The sequence below is a fragment of the Podarcis cretensis genome (assembly GCF_951804945.1).
Source record: "Podarcis cretensis genome assembly, chromosome: 6".
Taxonomy (NCBI): Eukaryota; Metazoa; Chordata; class Lepidosauria; order Squamata; family Lacertidae; genus Podarcis; species Podarcis cretensis.
In genome coordinates, this window is record NC_137175.1 from 8,096,034 (window position 1) to 8,108,271 (window position 12,238).

A 12,238-nucleotide genomic window follows, 5' to 3' on the forward strand; every position below is an offset into this window, starting at 1 on the left:
GATACGATATCTTTATTGTCATTGTCCCATACAGAACAATGAAATTGGAAAATCTACATAAAAAATTCAAAAACCCCTAAAAACTCCATTTTAAAATACAATATACTATAGAGACTCCTTATACTGCGTTTAAAACCAGAATTGCATTGAGGTAGAAACTGTTTCTCAGGCGGCTAGTCCTGGTCTTTATAACCCTGTATTTTCTTCCAGAAGGCAGAAGCTGAAAGAAGAGATCATTTCCATTGCTTAGGAAAGCTTAGTCCACGGGCTTAGGTGCAATGAAGGGGTTCTTGCAGTTATTATATACCTGGGGTGCGTGGGAATGAAAGCACACTTTGTGCACAAGCGTGGCAGAACCAAACGTAGCTTATTTGGGAAAGGGTTTTTTAGGAGAGGCTACCAGTTCTAAAAAAAGGCAATTTTGGGGCGAGAAGGTTGCGCAGGCATCTCTGGCTTGCAGCGCAATGGGGTTGCCGCTGGTGTCAGTGGGGTGGACCCAGAAGGGAAAAACACAAACAAAACAAAAAACGGGTTCCTTTTCCCAGCTAGAGTCGGGGCGGATTTCTCCAATGGCAGACAGAAAATCCTCCTCCTGTCTGGCCTACATTCTGCCTGCTGTTTATCCAGCGATAGATCTGATGGCTAAAGCACAGGCTTAACTTTGCGACAGGAAACCCCAGACAAAGACGCAAACACACACACACACATACACACACACACATCGGGGCTGGAAAAGGCTCTGTGGCAGTTGCGTGTCTGGCTGTTGTGTTGTGCTCCTGTTGCTCCTGGCGACACTCCTGATCTCCTCGTCTCTCGCACTGTTCTTTGCAGCAGCCGCCTCGCCCGGTCACAGCCGCTGCTGAGCTCTCCATCCCTCTGCAAGCGCCGGCCTGCCGATCACAGATCCCGAGGAGAGGAAAGATGGGGAAGGAGAAGACCCATATCAACATTGTTGTCATAGGACATGTGGACTCCGGGAAATCCACCACCACCGGCCACCTCATCTACAAATGTGGGGGCATCGACAAAAGGACCATTGAGAAATTTGAGAAGGAAGCCGCCGAGGTAAGGCTCAAAAGGCACACATGCGTACAATTTGACCTTCAAGTTTGCCCTTCTTTTTTCTCTCTCTCGAACTAGAGTACGAGATGGAATAGGAGCAGTTGTCGCCTGCCGCTTCCCACGTCTAGAAGAATATTTGCTATGTATTGTCTCCTGTGCTTTTTCATAGGTTCCTTTTCTGACTTCCACCACGATACCACAATATATTTCCCTGGCCTGCCTCCCCTCGCAACTTTCCAATTCGTTCTCCGAACAAGATAGGCCCAAACAGGGAAGGGGGTGACAATGAAAAGCCCCCACAACAGTAAACTGCTTCCCCTCCTATCTTCCTTTGGCGTTGCTACCCGGCCACACCTGAACATTCAGCGCATTTGTGCTGGTGGCATTTCAGTTTGTGGTCCAAGGTCCCTTTTCTTTGCGTGAGCAATGTTGGTTGGGAACCATGTTTGTTTGTTTTCTTCTGAGGCTAATGCTTGTGATGATGTGCTCTTTTGGCCAAACCGCCACCCCTGAATATATAATAATAATAATAATAATAATAGTAATAATAAACCTCAACTCTTGAATAATAATTATATTGAAGGGGAAAACTTTGCCTAGGAAACCTGAACTTTGCACCAAAAGCAGCAAAATTGTGAATTGTGCTGAATTGCAAAATTATTTTGCATAATTTAATGTACATTTCTTTACTTTTTTATTATTCTGTCTGAGGGAGGGGTATCAGGAAAAGAGCTGCGTAGGACTCTAAAGCTCAGTTCCAAATCAGGTCCCCTACTTACTTTCGAACTTATTTTTGCACCTATACAGACTAGGGGCTTTTTTTTTTTTTTGCAAATGAAGCTATGAGATTCTGCACCCAGTGTCAGCCCAGTCACAGTGGTGAAAAAGGCCAGAAGGTTTAAGTTTAGCTCTCTGCTGAAATGCAGAATCTTCCAATCACTGCTCTCCACCTACACCCTGATTAACTTGCCCAATAACACAGCACAGTGCGTCAGCTCGGTGCTCAGTAGTATAGACCATGTACTTTGGGTTCAGAATCCCCCAATTTCAATCTCCGGTATCACCAGTTAAAAGGATGAAATAGCTGTGATGCAGAAGGCCTCCCTCTACTATTGAGAGCCAGAGAGAAGTCTGCGAGATTGCTTTCCAATATAATTCCCCCCTTTCCTTTAGGTGACCAGTCAGACCCTGATCTTGAACAAAACGCTCATCTATGGACGCCTCCCTCCACAAGAATCCTGGGAACTGTAGTTTACCCATACAGAACTACAATTCCCAGCACCCTTAACAATCAACAGATCTCCAACTTAGTTCTGTGTCTGCTTCCGCGCTCCCTGGAAATTCTGGCTGTCGTTACTTTAGAGAGAGTGGGCTGTAGTTGCTCACTGGAGAGGGGAATGCATTCTGTACATGCCCAGAGTTGCTGTTTTGCACGTTCCTGGTGTTGCCTGTTACAGTCGCTGAGGATGGTTAGGAGATCCTCCACAGAGCTATAATTCCCAGTGCCATGTGCAGGCTACATTTCCCAGGCTGGATTCCTTGAGGGAAGCCATGGCTGTTAAAGGATGTTGTGGATGTAGTCAAGCAACTTAGGGACAAATCGTGCCGAATAAATACCTTGTCTGTTTAGATCAGTATCGTCTAGGGCTTGAGGCAGGGGTTCTTTCCCCGCTCTGCCAGGATTTGAACCTAGGACCTTCTGCGTGAGACGCCAGTGCTGTTCCACCGAGCTACAGCAATTCCCGGAAATATCTGGTCCCCATTTTTGTCTTAGGCTCAGCTGTTCTTTGAGGGCAAGAGGCTCAGGAGACAGAGCCTGTTACAGTCTTTGGTAGCCGCACCAAATAAATATGGGCCTGTATAGTCTGAATTAGGGCATAGCTACACTTCAGACTTAAGCCAGAAGAGCCCAAAGGACACCAGCTGTGCTGAAAATTCTGTAGCAGACCCTCAAAAAGTGGGGCAGATGTTACTTTGCCTAAGTCCTGCAAGATAACTGGTCACTCCAGAGGGCTATCTTAACTTGGGTGAGCAGATAGATGTGTTTTCTTCCTAAACTCATTTTCTAATGGTCCCCACTTGAGATTCTTCCGGGGGGGTGCAGAATGCTGGGGAACCTTTCACAACATAATGTCAGAACCAGCTCTAGTTCTTGTTGTTGACTGAATCTGTATTTTGTTATTAGTTATTAGTTATTACCTTAATATCCGGCTTCCTGCCCCCAAGTTGCTCAACGCAGCTTATGTGATCGTCCCTCAATCCACCTTGGTCTTCATAACACTCCTTTGAGGTAGGCTAGGCTGTCTCGAGATCACCCAGTGCATGACTGAGAGCAGAGTTGAACCCTGGTCTCCCAGGGTGCAACACTCTGAACCATTTCGCAACGCTGGCTGTTTTCTGATACCCAAGAATTGAGGGTCTTAGCTGTCTAGTTACTTGGCCAGACTGGTATCCGCTGCACTCTTTCCCCTGCTTTCATAAACAGCATACCTTGGACCCCCAGACAATGAGTCTAGGCCACCAGAAACCTCTCTTGCAACCCTCAGATGAAGAGATGGCCACTTCTTATAGACAAAGCATCCTTCTTGACTTGCTCCATTGCACCCACCTTTTTCTCTCCCCTGACCCTCTCTATTTTGCTTTGCTTAACATCCAGTCTTAAAAAACAGCTCCGGAAAAAAGCTTGTCTAGAACATCAGGACTTCCAACTTAGTCTTTATAAAGGAATCACAAATTTCTCTCTCCCAAGTTTCGGGTTCCCTTCCCAATGGACCAACATGGTTGCGTGATAATTCTTTAGTAGATGGTATGTTTCGGGTGCTTTTTGCTGAGTCAGCCCATTGGTCTACCTAAACCAGCACTGTCTACACACTGACTGACAGGTTTTGAGTCAGAAGTCTGTTTCCGCGGCCCCGCCTGAAGAGGCTGGGAATTGAGTTTCCAATTCAGAATGGATACTCAGTAAACAGCCAGCATCATAAAACCTGCCTGCTGACTTAAGTGCAAATCGTTGAGGACCGATGCTCAAGAAACAGGTTATGTGGATATGTTCGAGTTTCGCTGATTCCTTTATCACAGGACGCCTTTCGACACATGGCTGTGCCCTCGCTTTGTTCAGCATTAAAACGCACTGCTGCAAAAAGTAGAACCCTTTATCCATTGGCGATGTTCTGTAACGGGAAGGAAGGGAGTTAGCATTTTATCCGAGCCCACGGATAAATTGTGACGCCCGGGGCATGTCATTTTAGCCTCAGTGATGCATCTTTAAAATGGGAGCATCAGGTGAGGGGTTATAGGGGAAGGGAGATGAGATGAAATGAGGGAAGAAGGAAATCCCCTTCTGAACCTTCTCCACCTCTCTACCTACAGTCTCCCCCTCCCTTCTCCAGGAGGAGGGGGTCAGTGAGAGGGAATCCCCCTCTCTGCTGTCCTTCCCCATCCCTATATTTCCCAAGGAGGCAAGGCAGAACGGGTGGGAAAGAAGTCTTCCTTCCATGGAGGAAATGGGGATGGAACGGTAAGACAAACCACCCAAGAGTGGTTGTTAACTGAGCAACCTCAGCTTGTGTGACCTATTTCTGGGCTTAAACCAGGAAAGATGGATGCCTGCTTCCCTTAATTCTCCCCACCCTCTGCCAGCTCATGCAACTGGAATAAATGCATATTCTTACTCTGTCTACCTGTTCCTCCGTCTCTGTCACCACTCTTCTGTTGCCTTTTCCAGTGTCAAGTTAAAATTGGAGCTGCTGCCAGCCTGTGTAGACAATATTGAGTTAGGTGGATCTTTGGTTTGAGTCAATATAAGGCAGCTTCTTAGGCAGCGGTAGAGTGTCTGCTTGGCATGCAGAAGGAACAGAGGTTCAGTCCTCTGCATCTCCGGATCAATGCGGGAAAAGGCTCCCCATCTGAAACTCTGGAGAGACGCTGCCTGCCAGGGTAGACAGTACTGAGGTAGATGAGCCAATGGTCTGACTCCTACTAAACTTTCTGACAGTAAAAGCTCCTCCACAGTGGAACGGTCTCCCTCGGGAGGTTTTGGACTCTGCTTCCTTGGAGGTTTTTAAGCAGAGGTCGGATGGACATCTGTCATGGATGCTTTAGCTAAGTTTCCTGGATTGCAGGGGATTGGATGCCCCATTGGGTTCCCTCCATTTCTGTTATTCTGTGACTCAGGATAATGCAGCTTCTTGCGCTGCTAATACCTCTGTCTTCATACTTGGTAGAATGCCATGCCTGTTCGTAAAGGTAAAGGGACCCCTGACCATTAGGTCCAGTCGTGGACGACTCTGGGGTTGCGGCGCTCATCTCGCTTTACTGGCCGAGGGAGCCGGTGTACAGCTTCCGGGTCATGTGGCCAGCATGACTAAGCCGCTTCTGGCGAACCAGAGCAGCGCACGGAAACGCCGTTTACCTTCCTGCTGTAGCGGTACCTATTTATCTACTTGCACTTTGACGTGCTTTTGAACTGCTAGGTTGGCAGGAGCAGGGACCGAGCAACGGGAGCTCACACCATCGTGGGGATTCAAACCGCCGACCTTCTGATCGGCAAGTCCTAGGCTCTGTGGTTTAACCCACAGTGCCACCCACGTCCCTTCCAACTCCACATTTCTGTTATTCTGTGACTCAGGATAATGCAGCTTCTTGTGCTGCTATGTTGTTGGGACTACAACTCCCAGAAACCCCAGGCAGCAAGGTGTGATGGGAGTTGTGGTCCCAACGACATCTGCACGGCTGCCGCATGAGTTCCTGACTATGCGCTCCTTTGCTATAAATTTACAGTTCTTTGGTAGATCGTGGGGGCTTCTAGTAAAAAATGTAAACCGTGTGAGGCTCAATTGGCCTACCTTGCAAGGTTATTGTAAGGCCAGTCAGCGTTACAACTATAAATTGCCTGCTGGGTGACATGAGCTGTATGGGCAAGAGATCGGGATCCCCAAAGGGATTTGCAAGGTGTTTGTCTGTGGGGCAGGGACTGGTGGAAAAGAGGGCGGTGGGGGTACTTCAGGAAGCCCGTTCCCCGTTCCTCCCAGACACCCCCTTCCCATCTGTTTCCTACCTTTGCAGGTAACAAATAGGTAGGCGACCATCAAAACAAAGCAGATCACTAATCTGTGATTGCACCGTCGGAGAATGGAGCTTGAGGGTGGGCAAAATCCAGCTGTGTTTTCTCTTCTTCGTTACAACAACTTAGCAAGTTTTCAGCCCTTAAGACAGGCATTGAAATAAGTGGGTAGCAATGCAAAAATCTTAGCGGTTTGACGGAGTGGATTGCGACATCTTTTAGAGCTCAGGGACCAATGTCCCTGTTCCTTCCTAGAAGCAGAATAAATTATGCAGAATAGGGCAGCGTGTGGAAAGTCCAGCATTTTGCATATTTTAAGTGGATCATAGAATGCTTTCCCGTGCATGGTTATTTATTTATGCATGTGTTTTGGAAACGGAATGACAACATATTTATGAACAGGCCTTGTTTCTTTTCATCCTGCTTTTGCAATGGCTAGTTTTGTACCAAAGAGGCCAAAAAATTTTCCTCTTTAGGAAAGAGCGACGCCATTTCACAACGACGCCTGTTACTGCCCACAGCTGCATATCCCGACTCCTTATATAAGAACCAAGAGAGGGATCACAATAAATTCTCTTTTAATGACACCTTCTTGACTGTTCCCTCAAATATACTGGGCATATTATTTCCAAGGGCAGATTCCTTAATGTCTTGATATATCAGCTGCAAATTGCCTCTGGTCCCTGAACCGTTGGGACCAAAGGGCTTAACACGGATCAAAATGCACAAGTGTCAAAAAGCACCCGGCTTTCCTAACTCGCTTTTACCTTCCTGAGCACCGAGAATAGTATCCTAAGCTTTGAAGGTACATTCTTTCCCCTTTGGTGGACATGCCCAAGGATTAAGACATTCTGGGAGATGATTTATAACGAAATGAAAAAGGTATTCAAATATACAGTGGTGCCTCGCAAGACAAAAAGAATCCGTTCCGCGATTCTCTTCGTCTAGCGGTTTTTTCATCTTGCGAAGCAAGCCCATTGACAGCTTACCGGATTAGCGCTATTAGTGGTTTAGCGGCTTTTAGTGATCAGCTGTTAAGCGGCTTATCAGCGGATCAGCTGATAAGCGGCTTAGCGGCTTAGGAAAGGGGGGGAGCGAAAAAAACCCGCGGGAACTCGCAAGATTTTTTCGTCTTGCGAAGCAACCCCATAGAGAAATTCGTTTAGCGAAGCACCTCCAAAACGGAAAACCCTTTCGTCTAGCGGGTTTTCCGTCTTGCAAGGCGTTCGTCTTGCGGGGCACCACTGTACCTTTCTGAAGAAACCAGAGGCCTTTCTCCTGGGCATGGTCGGCCAATTGGTGCCAAAGAAGGATAGAACATTTTTCATGTATGTAACAACAGCAGCAAGAATACTCATCGCGAAGTATTGGAAGACACAAGATTTTACCCACCCGGGAAGAATGGCAGATGAAGTTGATGGACTATATGGAACTGGCAGAAATGACTGGCAGAATCCGAGACCAGGGAGAAGAGTCGGTGGAAGAAGACTGGAAAAAGTTTAAAGATTATTTACAGAAATACTGTAAAATTAATGAATGCTGGAAAAAGGTTGGAATGAAGTTATATGGCTTTAGTAGAAACGTTATAAGGAATTAAGTATAAATAGATTAATAGAGTATTAAAGGAAAAAATAAGGTTAGAATGTGCTAAGATAATTATAGGATAAAAAACAGAGGAAGATGGAAAGGAATTGCTGAAATTATTTGATGTGTTTTAAACTGTTTTTGTTTTGTTTTGTTAGTTAATGTTAGTGTTATGTAGTGTCTTTGTATTGTATTGTATTGTTCTTCTTTTTTGTAGTGTTTAAATTGTTGGAAAAGTAATAAATATTATTTTTTTTTAAAAAAGAGAATAGTATCCTAAGCTATTGTTCCATTTTGTGTGTGCTTTATTTCATCACCCTTCCCATTTCTGCAGTCTCAGTGCACCCACCTTGGTTGTTTACATCCACGTCAAGCTCCCTCTCAGTTTAACTATTCCAACTTTTTCGTACGGTGCTTTCATGCTTATTCAATATAATCCCTTTATCATACCTGTGGGGTTCTGATATGTCTGGCAACCTAATAAGGGCAGGGACAATTGGTTCATGGCGTTTCCGTGCGCTGCTCTGGTTTGCCAGAAGTGGCTTAGTCATGCTGGCCACATGACCTGGAAGCTGTACACCTGCTCCCTCGGCCAGTAAAGCGAGATGAGCGCCGCAACCCCAGAGTTGGCTATGACTGGACCTAATGGTCAGGGGTCCCTTTACCTTTACCCCAGTTAAACTATTTGAGGGTGAAGGTTTCAATTCAATTTTTTTGCCAGCTGATACTTTTAAAAAATCGAACAGGATTTTGCTCACATGAAATGTTAGCTGTCCAATAAAGAGTGGTCAGGATTTATGTTTTAATTAATAGAACAGATAAACTATGAGAATATCTTCATAGGCAGACAAGATGATTTTGCACCGAGTAGATGTCTCTGACTTTTTTTTTTTGCCACGAGGTTTAAACATGCCATCATGAGGTCTAGAGACTTAAAAATACAAAAATGGAGGCCGGAACTTTGAAAACACGTTCGATGTGGTCGCCTCGCCATTGCTGCAAACAGTCGCCTGCCCCCCATCGTTATCTGAGCAAACAGCTCTACCTTAGACCCTGCAGCTTTGCAAGAGATCTGTACCAGCTGCTGAGCTGCAGCGAGGTCTGGTATCTTCTAAAATAAGCTGCCGTTTCTTTGAATCAGCCAGGCAAGCTTGTGGCACCTTCGCTGGCACGGCAGAAATATGCAGAGGGACGTGAAACTGCTATTAATAGCCAATTGACTCTGTGCTCTCAGCCTCCATTTTCTGATGCAAGGCAGTGTGTGGCGAGGGTATTCCTTTCCATACGATTGCTTTGGTAGGAAATGGAGTCTGGCTCTAATAAGATTTTTCAAAGGTGCTGCTTAACTGGGGTTTTGTTTTGTTTTAGAGAGCTAACGTAATGGAATAGGGTCCTTTGGCTTATGGAACAGAAGATAGTAGCAGTTCAGAAGGCTTTCTCTCCCTTAAAAAAATGAAACCCGTCCTTTGTGGCCTTAAACAATATGACTTCTTCTGTCCAGCCAATTCAAGATGTATTGAGTTCTGCAACAGAGCCGCTTCTGTGCTAGGCTAGAAAATACAGCCTTTTTCTTCCTCTTTTGGCCCACGATCTCTGCGGGTAATCAAATATAGGCAGATGAAAAGAGGAGCAAAGGCATTTTGGTAAATAGAGGCTTGTCATGCACTCATAACATGATGCAGCAAGTTTCAGCGCAGTCCATTTTTTCAGCTGGAATGTACCAATTTTGACAGCTGCGGGAGCTGGATGGGCTGATTAGTCAACCTGATAAATCATCGTCGTCATCATCATTCGGTTGTACGGGGTGGGATGAGGGTCATGGTGCTTCTCTGGAAGGAAAACCCTTGTTAATTGCAGGTCAGGATCTTCTCTGCCCACCTGTCACGCTGGGTCTGCTGAATGCAAGGAACAGATTAATTCCAGCAACTCCCTGAGCAAAAGTATTTATATATATATATATTATGGATGCTATGTATTCAGAATCAAGGTTGCACTCCCAGCCCAATAATGTTGGTTTATTCTGGTTTGATTCTTCAAGGTTCAGTTAATTGCTCTGGCAGATACAGTGCTTGGGTTGTTGTTGTCTTTTATGTAATAAAACGATTAATGACCTTGTGATATTGAAGTCCACTTTGTGGCTTTCTGGTCCAAACGTGAGATAGTTAAACAGGTGTAGGGTTGTGTGTTGTGCTGCAGAGGGCAGAGAATAATAATTTATGGAAAACAAGCAAATGTGTGCAAATCTTTTTCAGAGTGTATGATTCATCCTTGTTCCTGAGCACAGAGTTGTGATTGCTTGGGGCGCAGAATATTTAGAAGATGTATAAACTGCAGGATCAAATTGCTCTCCAAGCACTGTAGAAATGAAACCCTACAGAACATATAGAGAGTTGGAATATAGGGAAGTTTCGATGGGGAGAATGGAAGGAAACATGCTGTTATGCAGCTTTCTGGCCTAACTACAGCAGGAAAACTGGACAGGTTATTCCTCAAAGGTGACAGGCGTCCGGTTTAGGAGAACAAAGCAAGTTTTATTAATTACAGTGGTGCCCCGCAAGACGAATGCCTCGCAAGACGGAAAACTCGCTAGACGAAAGAGTTTTCCGTTTTGGAGGTGCTTCGCAAAACAAATTTCCTACGGGCTTGCTTCGCAAGACGAAAATGTCTTGCGAGTTCCTGCGGGGTTCCCCCCCCTTTTTCTAAGCCGCTAAACCACTTATCCGCTAAGCTGAAAAGCCGCTAAAAGCCGCTAAACCTCTAATAGCGCTAATCCGCTAAGCCGTCAATGGGCTTGCTTCGCAAGACGAAAAAACCGCTAGACGAAGAGACTCGCGGAATGGATTCTTTTCGTCTTGCGAGGCACCACTGTAATCGGATATGGTGTGATGCCTGTTGCAGGGACTCCTATCACGGCTACAGAATAACTCCACCTCCAGCTTCTTTTCTCCACTGGAGGTTTTTAAGCAGAGGTTAGATAACCATCTGTCATGGATGCTTTAGCCGAGTTTCCTGCGCTGCCGGGGGTTGGACTACAGGACCTCTGGGGGTCCCAACTCTACAATTCTACGATTCTATAGCTCCTAACAGGCACATTATGCCCCTTGGGGACAGCCTCAGAGGTAGTGTGAGACATCTACTTAACATTTTGTGTTGCAATATATTTATCAAGGATTTAAGACTCAAGGCTTGCTGAGATGTATCAGACTGAATCAGATAAGTGTTGGAGATCAAATAAGTTGAGGGAACATACTTTCACACGTGGTGGACTTGTAAAAGGGTGAAAGAGTATTGGGAAATGATGCATAATGAATAATAATAATAATAATAATAATAATAATAATAATAATTTATTATACATACCCCGCCCATCCGGCTGGGTTTCCCCAGCCACTCTGGGCAGCTTCCAACAGAATATTAAAATACAATAGTCTGTTAAACATTAAAAGTTTCCCTAAACAGGGCTGCCTTCAGATGTCTTCTAAAAGTCTGGTAGTTGTTTTTCTTTTTGACATCTGGTGGGAGGGCGTTCCACAGGGCAGGTGCCACCACCAAGAAGGCCCTCTGCCTGGTTCCCTGTAACCTCACTTCTTGCAGGGAGGGAACCGCCAGAAGGCCCTCGGAGCTGGACCTCAGTGTCCGGGCAGAACGATGGGGGTGGAGACCGAGGCCGTTTATTGAAAAAAAAAGTTCAAAAGTCCTTTCTGTTCGGGATAATTCAGATGGAAATTCCCAGGTGTCATAAAAGATTATTTATGTATGCTACTACTGCAGCCTGTGTTTCGTTAGGCCGAAAACTGAAAACGAGCGAGGTCCCAACCAAAGATGAATGGCTTCTTAAGCTGACAGAATATGCACAGCTTGTAGACTTAGCATATAGAATTAGAGAACAAGAAGAGTTTAGAGAAGATTGGAAAACGTTTATTGAATATATGGGGAAAAACCGTGTACACCTCAAAACGTTGGCAGCATTAAGATAAGTTCAGCAGTGTAAATACGTTTTGATGGATGCAGTAACGGAATAATGAATGGTTTAGTTTTTGTAAAATATGCAGGGATATATGATATGCAAAATGAACCATGGAAAGAGGAGAAGGGAAGTCCTTGATATTTTAAGGAAGTATAAATGAGTATTTTAGATTGTAAAACAGAAAATTTACCAAAAAATTATATATCTAAATAAGACTTAAAACTTGAAAGAAGTCTATTCTGCTCACTATGTTGTTGTTGTTGTTGTTGTTGTTTAGTCGTGTCCGACTCTTTGTGACCCCATGGACCAGAGCACGCCAGGCACTCCTGTCTTCCACTGCCTCCCGCAGTTTGGTCAAACTCATGTTTGTAGCTTCGAGAACACTATTCAACCATCTCGTCCTCTGTCGTCCCCTTCTCCTTGTGCCCTCCATCTTTCCCAACATCAGGGTCTTTCCCAGGGAGTCTTCTCTTCTCATGAGGTGGCCAAAGTATTGGAGCCTCAGCTTCACGATCTGTCCTTCCAGTGAGCACTCAGGGCTGATTTCCTTCAGAATGGAGAGG

At 45.3% G+C, this 12,238-nt stretch overlaps 1 protein-coding gene across 1 annotated transcript in view; it reads left to right on the plus strand.

The window, feature by feature from the left end:
• EEF1A2 (eukaryotic translation elongation factor 1 alpha 2) overlaps positions 1–12,238 on the plus strand; it is a 40,044-nt gene that overhangs the window by 2,145 nt on the left and 25,661 nt on the right. The window contains exon 2 of the mRNA XM_079979607.1: positions 832–1,065. Coding sequence (XP_079835733.1) covers positions 922–1,065 — 144 coding nt within the window. The 5' untranslated portion in view covers positions 832–921. The remainder of the gene's footprint in view (positions 1–831; positions 1,066–12,238) is intronic.